Here is a 17,731-nt window from a genome sequence, read left to right as displayed (position 1 = left end):
CGTCAGTGAGCGTCAGTGTTAATTTCTGCTAATATTGTAATAACTCAAAACTAAATGGTACATAGAGTTACAGCTCAGCTCAGTCGCACTGTAATTGCGTGTGTGCTGCTGATAAATAACAGTGTCAGTTATGTACAGTGTTCCTGGACTTGTACAGCTCTATTTTTTGTACTTGTGTGTGTGTGTTTGTGATAAATAACAATCATCTGCTGTCCAGACCGCTTCCCTTTGAGCGCCGTTCTGCGCATGCGCCTCTCTGTAGTTTAGGGTGGGAGTATTAGCCGTTAGCATTGAGAGCTAACAGCCGGAGTGTGTAATGGCGGCCTCGGTGTTGCTGGGGTCTGCGGACAGCACCGGACTCAACTTCACGGTTGGAGGCGGCAGCAGCGGGGGCACTGGGAATGTTTTAGCGGGGAACAATAACGGACTGGGGCCGGCGGGTCCGGCGCCCTGGAACCGGTCTCTGGACCGGGCGTTGGACGAAGCCTCGGCCACTGGGTGCCTGAACCTCAGCGGCAGGAAGCTGAAGGAGTTTCCCCGGAGCGCCGCCAACCACGACCTGACGGACACCACCAGGGCCGGTGAGTGAGCGTTGGGGGCCCGGGAATCAGCCGAGCTTAGGTCGTGTTGGTTAGAGACACTTCGAGTCGGGTTTTGTTGACTTTAGGGGCGTGTCGATGGTAAATCCAACTTTAACGGCTCTGGAGGGAATGGGATGGGAAAACAGTCAGGGCCGGTGTTATAACAAATATCGTTCCCTTCTGAAATGTTACCGTGTTGTGATTCCTCAGTGTGTGGTGGATTGTTATAGCTGCTTAGCGTCATTGAAAAAAACATCAGCACATAGAGTTAGAGTTTGAACTACATGGTGAACTTTCTGAAGACTTTTGACATCAAAATAGTTCGAGGTGCGACATCACGATGCAACATCCGCTCCTCCACAGGAACCCAAACACCGTCAGATAACGTTAGCTGTTAGCAGACGCAGGGAGATGTAAACGTGTTGGTAACAGCTTGTGTTGGTACCCCTGTACGTTTGGAGACAGTGAAGGCAGTTGCTGGTTGAGGCTCAGTGGGAGTGTTTGTAGTCTGCAGAGGGTAAACACAGACTGCCCATGAGACTGTTAGCACACTGCTAGCAGCTCTGAGGGGTCTTAGTTGGCGGTCCATGGATTGGACCTGGCAGGAAGCAGTCTCTGGGTTCAGGGCCACCGAGCTGTCACAGCCTCACCCCGGGGCTCTGACGTCATTAGGTTTAGAAAGGTGAACGAACACCTTGCTTTGTTTTGTTTAATGTGTGCGGTGCCTGATTAGGTAATGAGGCAGGAGTGAATGAAAGCTGCTCCGCCCACCACAGACTGACGGGCAGCGTGGAGAGAGAAAACAAACGGAGCAGAGGAGTCAGTGACTGACAGCAGAGCAGGAAAACAACACAGAAGAAACACACCAAGACAAAAAGAAACACACACTTAAAACACCAAGAAGACCAAGAAGCCATAACATGGTCAAAGCCATCACTCACTGACGTCACGCTGTCCACACAGACTGTGTGAAGGCAGCATGTAGGGCTTTCTAACTTGTCATCAGCTATGTTATTGATCCAACATGAAGGAGAAGGAAATGTCTGATTATTTCTTCTCTGAGTGGTTTAAAGTGTAGACACGCACGATGAATCAGCAGCTGTCTGCTGTATTAAAGGGGACATATCATGCTTGTTTCTCCTTTTCGCTATGCCAGACTAGGATGCCTGTAAAGCATTTCTGCCTTCAGTACAAGTCATTTAGTTCCTTCATTGCCCCACAATAGCGTTCTCAATATCCTCATTATAGGCCATTCTGAAGATCTCGTTGAAACGCTTCGTTTCGAGAATGACCTCCAGTAACCTCGCAACGTCACAGCCCTTTGTGCTCTGATTGGTCAGTTCTATCAGAGGGGAGGAGGGGGTAGAGCCAGGAGGCGGTTTTTACAGCATGGCAGTATTTACATAATCGCCATATTGAATGGAGCAGACTGAGCGAGTTTGCTGTTTGCCAAAACTTCACCGTAAGGCATTGGTAGCACTAATAAAATGGCAGAGTGTAGGATACGTCCTTTTGTATTGGACCCCGAGTCAGACCAGGACGGTTCTGCAGCTCAGGAGGAAGAAAATTCACCTCGACACAGATCATCTCAGGACGCTTCAGTGTGGTGAGTCAAAGCGGTACTGTAACATGTATAGTTTATACGTGGAAATATAGGCAGACTTCACCAATAAACTATTTCTATAACAGGGCTCAATCCTGCTCCTTCACTTTTCTCTGTCTGTTTCATCCATCATGCTGAAAGTGTAGTCAAGATCGCCTCTACCGTCAGTTCGTCACTATTTTATTACCCTAGCGTTATTGTGGTCCAGGTTCACAGTGCATGTCAGAACAAGCATGCAAATATCACAGTCTCACAAGTATTACGACGTCTGCTAAAACTACAGTGTTTTAACTGCTTATTCACCATGTAAAGCCGAGCTGCTCAGCAGAGCAGAGTCCCTGCATCCAGCACTCAGTCAGTCGGCTCTTGGTGGGTGTATCCCTCGGTGGCGGTTGTGTGACTAACTGACATCAAAGAGGAGGAGCTGCTCAATCAGATTACTCCAATACAAAGAAAGGATCCTCGTGTCGTCACGACGGTCGAAATCCCGCAGTCAAATGTCAATGACCTATTTTCAGAGGCATCAAATCTCGTTCTAGGATATCAGAAAAAATACAATATCTCATTTTTTGAAAATTCGGGGGGTGAAAGGTCTTGTTTTCAAATTTATTGTATTATATGTAAGTATTAAATCAGGGATCAGCATGATATGTCCCCTTTAATAATTAGTAATGATAGTTAAAGCTGTTTAATGAGAATAATGAGGCTGTTTGTTTCTAAAACCTGCATTCAGACCAGGATCAGGGTCAGTGTTCTGCTCAGGCTGGGTCATGTGACCAGTCAGCCAACACTTTGACATGCTCTCTCTCACACACACACACACACACACACACACACACACACACACACACACACACACACACACACACACACACACACACACACTGTGATTTGTGAGCTCCACTTCTTGCTGTATCACACTGATTCATTCTGAGCTGAGGCCTGAGGCTGTACCAACACACATGCACACACACACACACACACACACACACGCAGGATGCTGATGCTGTGTAATGGGTGATGAAGAAAGATCAGTAGCTACCTGTAAAGTTTATCTTGTTGAACTTTCAGAGCTCCTCTACCTCCTCATGGATCTGATCAGCAGTGGATCCACAGCCTGAGGTTATCACACTTCATGTGACACTGAATGAACAGAGAGATCCTCACAGACAGCTGAATAACCTCTACCAACAATGAGCCTACATGAAACCAGATGAACACATGAATAGTCTGGACGGCTTAGTGAGAGGATAACAGACCGCTGTAAGCAGGAAGTAGATTTTACCGTGGTGATGTGGACTTCCTTCCAGCCAGGTGCCCATATCCCACAGCTGCTGTCTGTGTGTGTCACCCTGACACTGAAACAGAAATGTATCTATGCAGACACGACCACATACACGCTTTAGCTTCGAGAAGGAGAGGAATAGTAGAGAGCGGCTCTCCTGGCCTGAAGGGAACAAAAGGCTGGAGTGTTTGCTGAGGAAACAGTTTTCTAGGGGAACTCTGAAGACATGGGGGGGATCTGTTTGTTGGGTCACATGTTTTGGAAAAGGTCTCAAAGATAGAAACTGTAAGTCAAAGATGAGTCCCTCAGTATGAGGGTGAGACAGAGAGTCGTGCTCTGGTAACTTTTCTAACTTTATAAACCACTTAAACGGATCCAGGCTCAGGGAAGGCATCTTTCTTTCTCTGGGTCCCTGTTGATCCACATCCTGGTCCTTTTAAAGATCAGCAGGAACACATCATCTTCTGACCTTTGACCTTTGTGACCATGAACTGGATGTCAGGGTGCCGCTGGCTGGGCTGTTTGAGTATGCACCCCATGTACTGGGCCTGTAGTCCTCTTCCTGTCTGCTCACAGCAGGTGAAGTCTTCCGATGTGGTGTTGGTGTCTGGTGTTAGCTCTGTTAGCCATGTTTGTGAATAGCATGATGCTACTCTTCCTCCTGAATTTTTATTCCCTCTGTTGCTGGGTTAGCATGGCTAGCTCGTCTTATTAGAGATAGATCTTACGTTCCCAATAACGATGGATGGAAGGACAGGTCCATGTCCTCACTTTTTAGCTCACACCTGAGAACCAGCAGGTCGTCCTGACCTTGTAGGAAACATCAGGCCTTGCACCAGTTAGCATTGACATGATACAGGCTGCTAACAGCTGATTTAACATGTAAACAATGCGACCATGGTTACATGTAGGATCTCCAGACAAACACAGGAGAAAAAAGAGTAAAAATATCACTGAAGACACAAAAAGTTTGGTGTCCATGACCAACAAATGAACCATACAAAGTAATGAACCACTCCAAATACAGAGATGACGAAAAAATGACAAGAAATGGACAAAGAAGAGAGAGCTGCAGATAAATGTAGATAAAGCCAAACATGGGAAGAGTTCACAAAGAGGGGCTTCAACAAAACTTTGAATTCCACATTTTGAAGACTGTCTGTGCCTTGAATTGTGATCTGACTCTGTCTCTCTGTCTGTCTCTGTGCAGATCTGTCTCGTAACCGTCTTTCAGAGCTCCCTCTGGAGGTCTGTCATTTTGTGTCTCTGGAGAGTCTGAACCTTTACCAGAACTGCCTGAGGTCTCTGCCGGACAGTCTGCTCAACCTGCAGGCCCTCACCTACCTGAACCTCAGGTAACACACTCACACAGTGTCCTATAATTTCTGTCCTGATTGGCTGCCATGACTCATGCGATGCAATTTGTCTCTGTTTGATGACTCCTCATGGAGTCCATCTGTAAGAGGCATGTTGGATTCAGCAGTCAGTCAGATATCCTGATGTCAGTATTAGTGTTATGGTGAGCTCTGAAGCATAATTTCAGCTGTAGCTATCTGAAGACCTCATTCTTCCTCTGCTGCAGAAAATAGTCCCAAACAAATACACACTGCACGTCTCTGCTTTGAGCCTGACAGTCAGAGCTGTCTGTCTGACTGAGTCCCTGTCTGTGTGTTTGTCTCTGTCTGTCAGTCGAAACCAGCTGTCTGTCCTCCCAGTCGTGGTCTGCAGTCTTCCTCTGAAGGTTTTGATCGCCTGCAACAACAAACTGGTTTCTCTGCCGGAGGAGCTGGGTCAGCTCAGACAGCTCACTGAACTGGTCAGTCCTCCTCTGTGATCGCTTCATACATGTCACACACACCACGCTATTCCTCACTGTCTCTCTGTCAAAGAGCTAAACCTATACCCTCCTACACACACACTGCCCCCTGCAGGATGTGAGCTGTAATGAGATCCAGACTCTGCCGTCTCAGGTGGGTCAGCTGGAGGCGTTACGAGACCTGAACATCAGGAGGAACCACCTGGTCAGACTGCCTCCAGGTAGGCACACACACATGCTCACAGATGCACACACACACACACACACACACACAGGCCAGTGTGTTGACAGCGGTTCTGTGTGTGTCCTCAGAGCTGGCTGACCTCCCTCTGGTGCGTCTGGATTTCTCCTGTAACAAAGTGACGTCCCTCCCCGTCTGTTACCGTCAGCTCACACAGCTGCAGACCATCGTCCTCGACAACAACCCTCTGCAGACGCCGCCTGCACAGGTACACGCAGGAAGTGACATCATAGGTGTGCAGCAGGAAGTGGAAGTGTGTCTGACGTGTTTGTGTGTGTGTGTGTTTGCACTCTCTCGTAGATCTGCATTAAAGGGAAGGTCCACATATTTAAATACCTGAACCTGGAGGCCAGCAAGACCACGCCAGACCTCCCAGACTACGACAGACGACCTTTGACCTTCAACTCCTGGTCAGTAACATGCTCCTCCCTCCTGTCAGACCTTTCTCCTCCTCTTCCTGCCTCCCTTTTACAGCGAAAGCTTAAACAGTTGTGCTGAGTGTCATTCTGTGTGTGTGTGTGTGTGTGTTCAGTGTGGATGAGCTGTACCCCGGGCGCCCCTACGGAGCTCTGGACTCTGGATTCAACAGTGTTGACAGTGGAGACAAGAGGTGGTCAGGGAACGAGGTGAGACAGTCTCACACATTCAGCATGTCCTGTGTGTGTGTGTGTGTGTGTGTTTTTGCTCACTTCCTGTGTGTGTTCAGCCCACAGAGGAGCTGTCCGAGCTGCCGCAGAGAGTGGCTGAGATCAGCAGAGAGCAGAGACCCAGAGGAGGAGGAGCCGCTCAGCTGGCTAACGGATCATGTGAGTGTGACCCTGACACACCTGGGACCTGAGTCAGAGTCATGGCGTGACCTTTGACCCCCCCTCTCTCTGTCTCTCCCTTCAGCAGGTGCAGAGTTGGAACAGATCGACTTCATCGACAGCTGTGCGGGGGAGGACGAGGAGGAAGAGGGGAGGAGTCGAGGACGAGGAGCGAGAGGAAGAGGAGGAGGAGGAGGAGGGGACGGGGCGAGCCTGAGCTCCCAGTTTATGGCGTACATCGAGAGACGCATCACCAGGGAGGTAGGAGCTCCGCCCACATGAGAGCCATCACTTCCTGATTGGCTGAACAGCTCTGAGCACCAGACCTTTATTTTGGTAAACACTGTGACTTCCTGTTTGTGTGTCCAGGGCTCCCCGGGTAAAACTAGCTCAACCAGGACAGAGGAAACCAGGAGACCCAACAGGTACGCACACACACACACACACACACACACACACACACACACACACACAGAAACACACACTCCAAGGTTATTACCTTTCTAACCAGGGCTTGACATTAACACCCACCATCCCGCCAAATGCGGGTGAATTCCAGCTGTGGCGGGTAACACCGTCACTCCTACCAGCCACTTTGGTGGGTTGAATTATTTAATTGTGGTTTTCTGAAACGGCATCTGAAATACTAAACCCATTGCAATATGACACTACGGCACTACAACTCCCATGAGCACTGCCTGCACACAGTGTTTGCTCATTGGACGCGCTCGTCTCCAGCCTCCGTCTTGGACAGCCTGACAGCTCCCGGTGTTTAGCGCCTGATAACGTGATTTAAATACGTGATTTAAATCTTCACTCACGTCTTTTTGGCTCTCTATTGTAAACAGATTCTGGGATTTGAGTCACAAACTAGCGCCAAAACTCCTGTAACTTTTTAAAAGTGGGGACATTTATCGGATGGAGCTCATTTAAGGTCACACTGCACCGATCTCACCAGCAACACTCACCTAGAGTAGGGGAGGAGGAGAGGAGAGAAGTGCACGTAGAGAAGAGAAACTGGTCACAGATACGAGGAGCTGTAGGAACAATATTTAAACCTCCTAATGTACAAACATTTATCAAAGTTATATGTAAAAATTTCACTCTGGAAATACTGTAAACAAACCAAATCATTTTAAATAAATGAAACTTATGGTCTAGTGTGACTTATATCTGCTGTTTTTGTCTTCATGACACATTTTTTTCTTTTGATTGATACGACTTTAAAAAAATGTGTAATTATACTACGAAGTGACATAGTCCAGAAAGTATGGCACATAGTTTATTACTGAAAAATTATAATATCTAAGTAGACATTTTTTCTCGCTAGTTTTTCAGTTTCGTTTTTATCTTATCAACTAACCTTCAAGCATAACAAATTTCATCCAATGCAAAAATAAACTTCTCCTTTAATTACTTTGTCTTAATCGTCTGCATATTTTCATATTAAAGGAGCAAAACTGTTGTAGAACTGAATTCCTGATAATGGGGTTAAACATTTATGTAGTCTTGATTTAAGTGTAAACAGAGGTCATTCACATTTAAAAAGGTTGTAAATCTAGTTCAAGTAAACTTTAACATGTTTTTGTCTGCTTTCATCATATTAAACATAATTATTCAACAACAAAATTGTGGCTTGTGAAAATGCTGAGTGGCTAGTAACATTGGAAAACCACTAGCCACAGTGGCTCGTGAGCAAAAAAGTTAATGTCAAGCCCTGTTTCTAACACTTAACCTGTCTCTCTGTTTGTCTTTTAGGAGTGTGGTTGATGGCGTCACAGCGCCCTCTAGCTCCCAGAGTCAGGTAAGACCTCCCTCTGCCAACTCATGATGCACATCTGCAATCACACACACACACACACAAATACACTTCTGGGAAATTAATCTGTCTAACACTTCACCTGTCTGTCTGTCTGTCTGTCTGTCTGTCTGTCTGTCTGTCTGTCAGAGGTCTGTGGGGGGGACAGGTGGTGTGGAGAGGATGAGGAGGGAGGCTCAGCTGGCTGCTCTGAGGTACGATGAGGAGAGACAGAAGATCCGACCCGCTCAGAAAGACTCTGTCACCAGCTACACCAAGGTACCTCCTCCTCAACCAGTTTAACCAGTTTAACCAGTTTAACCCTGTCAGTCACACTGTTCACTTCCTGCTGGACTTCCACAACAAAAGCCTTGAAAAATGAAGGAAACAGACTGACTCAAACTCTGTCGTTTTTCAGCACAAAGCGTCCCAGAGTCCAACCAAGTCCAGTCCAGACAGCGAGGTGAGACAAACCACACACCATTTTCCTTTTGAGTCAAAGTTAGCCCCGCCCCCTCAGGTGTAGGCCTTCCACCACCTGTTCACTGTCACCTCATGTCTGTGTGGGTCTGTCTGTGTCTGTGTGGGCCTGTGTGTCTTTGTCCGTGTGTGTGTGTGCGTGCGTTCAGACCGTTTACCCCTCCAGACGTTCTACCCACACAGATGACTCCGCCCTTTTTATGGTAAGGTGTTTGGCCACACCCCCAAAACTCACTAACTCTACTAAGACTGAACCTGGCCACCTGGCCTTAACGACCTAACGAGAAACATTCAGGTTTATGAGTTTCCATCAAAAACAGTTTACAGGTTTAAGGTTAGACATGTTGAAACTTTGCCTAAAGAATGGAGGTCAAAGGTCACTCTCATTTATCTGAATGGTTCGGTCTCTTTTAACAGGACACCTTTAATCAGCATGATTTAGATATTTCTCCACCTGATCACCTCTACAGCATGACGTCACCTGTCCCTCATTCACCTGTCACCCCCCCCCCCCCCCCCCCCAACTCATCCACTGTCTGATCCTGTGTCTCATGTTGTAACAGCATTGTCTCTGTCTGATGTAGGGCGCTGTAATGTGCTGTGGTTCAGTGGCCTCGATAACCCTGTGTTATCGATATCCCAAAGTCACTCTTTTCTATTTTTATACATTTCTCTAAGAGGTGAGACCAGCGTCTACCTCCTCTCAGTCTGCAGCAGGTTTGTTGTAAACCTGAAGATGCACCTTTTGTCTGTGATGTGAGTCTGAGAGAGTCCTGGTCATGGAGCTGCTGGTTTCTTCCTGTTTGTTACATAATTAAACAGAAAGCAGGAGGCTGAAGAGTCTGAATCCACAGCTCAGACCTCTGTCCACTTTTTAGTTATAGCACAGAGTTTCTCGAGCATGTCTCTGGTCTTACTGTCCTGTGTTGTGTCTCTGCAGGGGGAGGACAGAGCTGCTCTGTCTCCTACAGGTAAGGCACCCCATGTTGGACCCTGCTGTTTCAATCCTTCATGTTTTTTACCCCTTTGATTCACATGGATGTTTTTTTTTCTTCCAGCCAATCAGTCGCCTTCTTACCCCAGCTCAGGGGATGTGGCCTCCTGTCGGACAGCCAGTCTGAGACCGGAGAGCTTCCTGTTTCGTCTGGGTCAGAAAGAAGAGAAGAGGAAAGGTGAGGAGAGGAGCAGCCTGTGACTTGAATGTTGTGTTTACCGGTCTTGATACCTGCTGACGACTCCTCCTCCTCCCCCTCCAGGTGAAGCTGCAGCTGCTCCTCAGAGCCAAGAGGAGGCTCCTGCTGCTCCTCCCCTGGTTGGAGAAGACGCTGAGCTGGTGGAGCAGCTCCGAAAGGTTGGTGCCTCCGTCTGCTCACAAGCACTTCATCCCAGAGAAATGCTACAGACTCTCTGTCTCTGTCTCTCAGAACATAGAGGCCCGTCTGAAGGTGTCATTGCCCACGGATCTTGGAGCGGCCTTGACGGACGGGGTGGTTCTCTGTCACCTGGCCAATCACGTGAGGCCGCGGTCCGTCCCCAGCATCCACGTCCCCTCCCCTGCTGTGGTGAGTGTCTGTTTGTCAGAGGTCAGTCTGCAGACCGGGCTCTGTGACCTCACTAACTCTCTACATGAACCCTGCAGCCTAAACTCACCATGGCCAAATGTCGGCGGAACGTGGAGAACTTCCTGGAGGCGTGTCGCAGGATCGGGGTTCCACAGGTAACACATGACACACACGTTATCCTCTAACACACTTATCCTTACAGCTGAACCTTTGTAGTCCACGTGGTCTAACAGGAAGCAGTACCTGAAGGAGCAGTGAGGTCACACAGGAGACTTCCTGTTTCCCTCAGGGACACTTGGCGACTCAGATTGAGAGTTTTGTTGGGCCTCCTCAGACGTGATGTAGAGAAACCCTGGTTTTCAGACACATCTGATTGGACAACCTTTGCTCCACAAACAGGAAGTGTTCCTGCTGTGATGTCACTGTCTGCTCCTTGCACTGAGTCTGATACAAAGCTGCTCTTCTCCTCTAACACCTCTCTTTCTTCTCTTTCCTCTCTTTCATCTTCCCGCCTTTCATTAACCCTCCTATTCTCTCCGTCTGCTTCGTCCTCTTACCTTCATCCTCCACCGTGTCCATCCCAACTCCACCATCACTCAGGACAGTCTCTGTTCAGTGGCGGAGGTCTTGGAGGGAAAAGGAGGCGGGGTTTATGGGACCGTGGGTGTGTTGCTCTCCATGGCCCCGCCCTCCCTAAGCCCCTCCCCTCGGGTTCAGCTGGCAGGCTTCGCCCTCTTCTACCTGTCCGTCATGTCGATGCTGTGTGCCATCTACGTGCACCTGGCACCGCTGGCCTGAGCCTCCCCCCCTTGAGACCAGGACATTTAGTCTTCAGATAAGACTCAAAGCTTTAGTCCGACCCTTCATGGTTAGTCCCGTTAAGCACAAACTCCAGGCGCCTGGTCCTCACTGTCCTTCCAGGACCTTTGGATCCACTTCCCTTTATCCACTGCTTGCTGCTTCTCTCGGTCTGGACTGACTGTGGACCAGATTCTCAAAGGTTGCCTGGAGGTCTTTCATTGTAGTCTTGTCCTTTAGTGCCTCTGTTAGGACCCAGATCTTTAAAGTTCCCCCTCCAACATGCTGAAGCAGTTGTTATTTCAGGCGTCCAGGTGTCTGAGCTCACCACCAGCGGTGAGGTTATATGAGCACAATATGGTCCCATCTGGTCTGGACCTGATCCGTTCAGCTCCCCTGAGTCTGGTGATGCTCTGTCGCCGTGTGGGGGAAGAGTTTTTACTGGAAGCACAACAATCATTAAAGCTCTGTCACATTAGCCTTTAAAGCTTAAAGACCCCTTTACGTCCAAACTCCAGAGGTGTGGACTCAAATCCTGTGACTTGGACCATGAGTCTGAAGACCAAAAACCCAAGTCCTTTGATGGCACAGACTTTATTTAATCAGTTGGTGATAAGAGTTGATCATGTTTTTGAGCAGAAGGTGAAGGTGTGGTTGATGGAGGCCAATCTGAGCTGACCTGAAGTCCAAACCCTGTTCTGGGTCTTGTGTACCTTTGGCTTGGCTTGATTTGTTTTTTCCTGAGCCAGACTAACTTCACTCGAGCAGAATTATACATTCTTGACTTGTTTTAGACTCTGGGACTTACTAGTCTTGAGTTGGTTTTGACCTTGAAATTGACCCACTTGACCTGAGACTTGGACTTTAAATTATCGGGGATTTGGTGACTTGGTCTTTCTCTGGGACGGATTGAGTTTGACTCTGTTGGGACTCGGGTGTGAGCGTAATCTCCTCTGAGCTTGAGATGTGTTGGTGTTGAAAGACTCTTGACCTGGGACTTGCTAGTCTTGATCTAAGACTTCGACCCGACTTTACCCATTGGCCTTGACTTGCACTGGACTGGATTCTTTCTTTGCTTTGACTTTGAATTGAAAGACCTGCACATGTTGGACATGATACGCACTTAACTGGAGACTTGTTGACTTGAGTCTTGTTGGCCTCATCATGGTCTGGTTCTTGGATGTGACTTGGTAAGAACATTGAGCTACCAGTTTTGACCTGGACTAGTTCCTAATCAAATGTTCTGGACCTAGGACTTGTTGAGCCTGATATAACACATGGACTCTATCTGGCACCTGTTGGCTTTGATTAATGAGCTGCCCACGTTACTGTGAACTTTGTCTGGGCTCTGTGGGTAATGGTCTTGATGTTGGACTTTGACAAGATGTGAATCTTTCCAGGGACCTGGGACCTGGGACTTTCTCCTGTTGTTGCTCTGTCTTGCAGGTCCAGCCTTGCTCTTGACTTGAGGTTTGTGGGACTTGTTAGTCTGGAGTAGGGATGGGTACCAAAGTAGGTACTTTTACAGGTACCAACCGAAAACTGTCAAAGTACCGGGTACTGATTCACAAAAAATCGAAAGGTACCATGTTTAGGTACCTAAACGCACCCTTGTGACTATGGGGGAGTAGAAGAGTAGGCGATTTTCCGTGCTGGACATGAACACAGCATTACAAGGTCATATAGTAAAGACTGAATATTTCAAATGGAAAAACAAAAAAATATAAAATTAATCAAATTGATGTTTTTTACCAAATAAGCACAAAAAAGTACCAAAAACTGGTATTGTTGAGTACCGGTACCAATTGCCAGGTACCGGGCATCTGTACCGTATCGTTTCATATGTGAAAGGTACCCATCCCTAGTCTGGAGTTTGGAGTTGGACTTAATTGAATTTGCTCATTAACTTGTTCATCTTTCCCTGAGACTTGTGAGTCTTGACTGGGGACCTGTTCTTGACTTGGGACTTCAAAGTCCTGGGTCCCTGTGCCCTGAACTTACCATGTCTGTAATTTTCCTGAGGGTCCTGTGACCCGTCAGGTGGAGTTAAAACTTGACAATCCCCTTAAAGGTGGAGTCTCTCCCTGAGCTTGTTTCCTGCCTGTCAAGCTCCGCCCCCTGTGCCTTACGATTGGCTGCCTGTCCGAGTGTGTTTGTTTTTTACTGTTTTTAGTGTGACGTGTCTGAAACCTGCTGCTGTACCAACATAGCACACCTGTCTCCACCTGCACTCGTCTTACCTGAGACCCTGAGAGTCAGGACGTACACAGCTGATCCTAGGCCAGCTGACACATGAAGAGTGAGGATGATGAGGATGTTTTTATTAGAGATGAAGAGTGAGGATGATGAAGATGTTTTTATTAGAGATCAAGAGTGAGGATGATGAGGATGCTTTTATTAGATGAAGAGTGAGGATGGTGAGGATGTTTTTTATTTGTGATGAAGAGTGAAGATGATGAGGATGTTTTTTATTAGAGATGAAGAGTGAGAATGATGAAGATGCCCCCCACCCTTCCCCCCTGAACATGAATAAATCAACTTAAGACTTGGACTCCCTCTGTCTCTGATTCCTGCTCTTAATTTGGTAACTTTTCTGATTCCTGCTTTTTTTGATAACTTCACTACTTCCTGCTTTTATTTTGATAACTTCTGCACTTCCTGTGTGTACATGCAGAGGTTTGAAAGTCTGCACACGCTCATCACATGCAGATCATTGTTAGCATTTTTCCTTTATTTCATGTTTTCACTCAGTCTGGCTGTAGGTCACATGACCGACTTTGATCATGTGATTGACACTCTCACTCCTTTCCGTCTGTTTGATTCAGGGTTTTACCTGCATCCTGTCTCCTCCTCCTCTCCTCCTTCATCTCTTGTGTTCTCAGTTTCAGTTGCTCCTCCCCCTCATGTGTTGCCATGGTTGTTTTTGTTTTGTTGCTTCTTTTATTTTGCCATCCGTTGATCCTCCTTTTCGTTCTTTTCTCTTGTCCCCGCCGTGTGTCTTCTTCTGTGGTGTCTGTCTCCATAGAGTCAGTTGTGTCTTCCTCTGCACATCCTGGAGGAGCGAGGGCTCCCCCAGGTGGCCGGGACCGTTGGCGCCCTGCTCGACCTGGCACCGCCCCGTCATCAAGTCACCACAACAACCAACGCACCTGGACCCTCTGTCAACATCTAGACCACAATATCATGACTACCGCACGCGCTCAGTAGGCCTCCTGTGAGCGTGCAGAGGAGACGAGAAGCGGAGGATGAGGAAGCTGAAAGCTGCAGGTCAGGGTGTGATGGAGAGACAAACAGAAACACAGGTGACAGGTGCTTCACTCAGCAGGTTGTTACGGTAACAGCAGGGGGAGGGACTCAGTGTATCAGGTGACTCTCCAGGTGGATGTCCGGCCCTGAACTCCTTTATGTACCTGAGCCTGTAAATACTGAGTCCTTTAGCTGTAACAGCAAAGTGAAGCTGAGCTGACGGCTTATTCTACGTTTACTCTGAGGCGCTGCTTCACTCTATGACTCTCTGTAGTTTATTTATTCATGGATCTGTCAGCTCAGACAGGGCGCACGCTAAACTCACAACACTAACCATGAAGATGCCAGCACATACAGACTGACCACACGCTCCTGTAGCATCTCTGCTCTAAAGCAGCACTTCCTGTCGTAACACAGACAGTAACGCAGGCAGTTTCTGCCCCTGCTCTGTTTTTAAACTTTTATCATTTATAAACTTTAACTGTTTCTGTCAACACGTTGCTGCTCATGATGCTAACATAAACAGCAGGTTTTTAATGACACTAATGTCACTACATGCTAACGGAGCTAATACTGACAGCTGGCAAAGAGGAGATGCTAACGACGCTAATATTGCTGACTTTAAAACTGTAGGATATTTAGCTAACACAGCACACTGTTAACAGTAGCTTGTGTTTGCTAACTTTTGTCAGTGCTAACATAAGTTAGCATTAAGCTAACTTGTGTATAGTGAACAAAAAATCCTATGCTAACAAATGTAGATTCACTGAGCTAGTTCTGCTAGCACTAGCTAAGATAATGAAGAAGTGTTTAAGCTAACACTCTTAGCTGTAACAAGCTAACAGAAAGAAGTGCAGCAATGCTAATGTAAGCAAACTCACATCAGAACTAGTTTGGATTCACATGTGATGAAGCACTAAGCTAGCTTATAAATAACTTAACAAACCACATGGCTAACTGACGGCTAAAAGCTAACTGCTGTAAAGGTGTAAGAAGTTAAAAAAGATAGACACAAGTTAGGCTATGCTAATGTGGTCTCACAAAACTGACAGGATCAAAATCAGCATCTCACCAATGCTAACAGCAGCTAACAATGTAAATATTAGTGAATATTGGCTAGCTTAAGAATGCTAAGCTAGTAATTATTGGGAACTTGCAGGGTAAAAAATGAGCTGACGCCAAACTTTCAAATCATGTAGCGAAGTGCCAATGTTAGCTTGTTTAGCCCAGAAAGCCAAAGTGTTTCTGTCAGCTGACTTCAGCTTTTTGTCTCTTCATCCACCAGGGTCATGTGACCAAGAGGAAGGTCATGTGACCCAGAGGAGGGTCATGTGACCCCAGGTGTGCTCCCTCCTCAGCCGGCAAGCAGCAGGACCTTCATTCACAGGGTTTTTAGTTTTGTTTCTGTTGACAGTCGGAGCTCTGGCGGCTTGTGTAGTTTCAAGCTCCTTCACCACCTGCTGATACTACTCCACCACAGGGGGGCGCTGCAGGGGAGAGGAACACTGACATGAAAACAAAGAGTTGGATAATAATTGAGGTGAAATCACTGATCAGTGTTTCATCTTTGTTGAAACTGTTTGTGACAGACTGCTTCAGCTTCAGATTGAAACGTCAATCCACTGTCAATCAAAGAGAAGGCCACGCCCCCTCAGACAGTTGCCATCACAAAGGAAATGTTACAAGGTGAAATCAGACTGAAGACGTGTGGATGTCTTCTTATGGAACGGATCTGATTGTTCCCTCTGATCATGGACTCTGACTGATCCGGACTCAGATTGTCAAACTGTCAGCACTCAAACTCCCACCTGGTCACCAGGACAGATGCCCTGTTGTGATTGGACAGGACCGTCAGGTGGTGATGAGCTCCAGCAGCTGTTACGTGCTGGGACTTTTCTCTTACTCCTCCTGGTCTGACACTAAACAGAGACTGCAGACACACTCAATAATGTGTGTGTGTGTGTGTGTGTGTGTGTGTGTGTGTGTGTGTGTGTGTGTGTGTGTGTGTGTGTGTGTGTGTGTGTGTGTGTGTGTGTGTGTGTGTGTGTATGGGGCTGATGGACAACATGATCAGCTGTCACACAAGGAGATAAGAACTGCAGTGGGTGGAGCTTCCACCTCTGACATCATCAGGTTGATTATATAGTTTTAAAGGAGCAGTACGCTCAAAACTAACCTGGATCATCCTCTAAGGTTTATTTTATAACAAACAAAGAGGTTTACCTGTAAACAGATGGATGTTCACAGGTGTTTACGTAGATCATGTTGCTTTAAAGCATCATGTTGACCTAATTCTGACACACTCATTCGTATCATGTTGTTTACTTGGCTTAATTTTTATGTTTTTGTCTCAAACGATGTATGGTCACAGATCAGCAGACACACACACACACACACTGTTTATGTGTTTCCCTCCGGAGCCTTGTTACAGTGGAACCAGCATCAGAGTCTCTGAAGTGCCCTTCTGTCCTGTCTCAGCTCTTTTTGATTGTTTGGAGTCAAACTCCCCTGAAGCTGAAGCTGAAGATGATGATGATGAACCTGTTTTAATATAAGTTGATGTTTTTAATTTTTATGTGTTAAATGCAGGCTTGTGCTGCGTTCAGGTGATGTGGGACATTAGGACTTTGAACACTAAACTAATGATGTGCTGCAGGAAACAAGCTGGAGGCCAGTTTAATCAGGTGTGAACTTTTTGCACCTGAACGCAGCACGATGCCTTTGCTGTCACACTGAAACTGGTCTGATCATCAGCCCCATTAAAGCTCCTCTGCAGGTGTGAACACCTGTTCAGCTCATTGTCAGTGGGCCTGCTGTTGCCTGGGCGACAGGTGTGACTTGATCAACCCACGTTTGTACAGATGTTCATGTTTTCTCCGCTTCCTTCTGCGGCGGTGAGGGGTCATGTGACGACGGGGTCATGCAACAGCAGGGTCATGTGGTTTTAAAGGACATTCCACCGTTTATCTCCTGGAGGACAAACAGACTGTCTGACAGTTTTTACAATTTTTCACTTTTTGTTTTTGAAACCTGTAAAAAGATTTGAACACAGCTGTAAGAAGAGTTGAGTTAAATTTAAGTGCATTAAATAAATATTTTAAGTTGAAGTTGTTTTCTTTTTCTCACTGAGTGAATGAACATGGTGTAAAGCAGGTTGAGACCAAAGAGTTTATGGTCATAACCTGTGGCTCTTTGACTCCTTTGCAGTGGCTCCTTGTAGCTTTTAAAAATATATATATTAAATTTATATAAAGTGTTTTCTTACAGAGGGTATTGACATTGACATTAAAAAAACTAATGTTTAATTTTTTTTTACTAAATATGAATAACCTCTTGCAATGATGCTCACCATTTTTTAGATTTTTGCACATTCTTTAAATTTTTACTTTTTTTGGTTTTCAATTTAAAATTTTTCAAAATGTAATAAAGAGGTACTTTTTTTAAAGATTTTGTGTATCTTTGCAAATAATAATTAATATTTATGAATAATATTATTCATAAATATTAATTAATTT

General features: G+C 46.5%; 1 protein-coding gene across 3 annotated transcripts; it reads left to right on the top strand.

Moving 5' to 3' along the window:
• The first annotated feature begins 239 nt into the window (after positions 1–239).
• lrch3 (leucine-rich repeats and calponin homology (CH) domain containing 3) lies at positions 240–17,294 on the top strand. 3 transcript variants are annotated; one of them, XM_074679343.1, is made up of 20 exons: positions 240–581; positions 4,680–4,824; positions 5,159–5,285; positions 5,401–5,506; positions 5,598–5,734; positions 5,827–5,936; positions 6,059–6,152; positions 6,233–6,332; positions 6,421–6,593; positions 6,702–6,757; positions 8,091–8,136; positions 8,281–8,409; positions 8,549–8,593; positions 8,760–8,813; positions 9,551–9,581; positions 9,669–9,782; positions 9,867–9,961; positions 10,035–10,172; positions 10,250–10,327; positions 13,996–17,294. In XM_074679343.1, exons 1-20 carry the CDS (start codon positions 317–319, stop codon positions 14,140–14,142), a joined length of 2,190 nt encoding a protein of 729 aa, XP_074535444.1. In that variant the 5' UTR covers positions 240–316; the 3' UTR covers positions 14,143–17,294. The 3 variants fall into 3 exon arrangements, with proteins under 3 accessions (XP_074535444.1, XP_074535442.1, XP_074535441.1); XM_074679341.1 differs by having other exon boundaries at positions 6,418–6,593; XM_074679340.1 differs by lacking the exon at positions 13,996–17,294 and adding an exon at positions 10,773–11,696 and having other exon boundaries at positions 6,418–6,593.
• The last annotated feature ends 437 nt before the right edge of the window (positions 17,295–17,731 follow it).

This window comes from Halichoeres trimaculatus, unplaced genomic scaffold (assembly GCF_033239565.1).
Source record: "Halichoeres trimaculatus isolate MK-OKI-2021-1 unplaced genomic scaffold, fHalTri1.1 fHalTri1_scaffold_9, whole genome shotgun sequence".
Taxonomy (NCBI): domain Eukaryota; kingdom Metazoa; phylum Chordata; class Actinopteri; order Labriformes; family Labridae; genus Halichoeres; species Halichoeres trimaculatus.
Note: the sequence above shows the minus strand (reverse complement) of the source record. Positions and strands in the feature narration are given on the sequence as shown.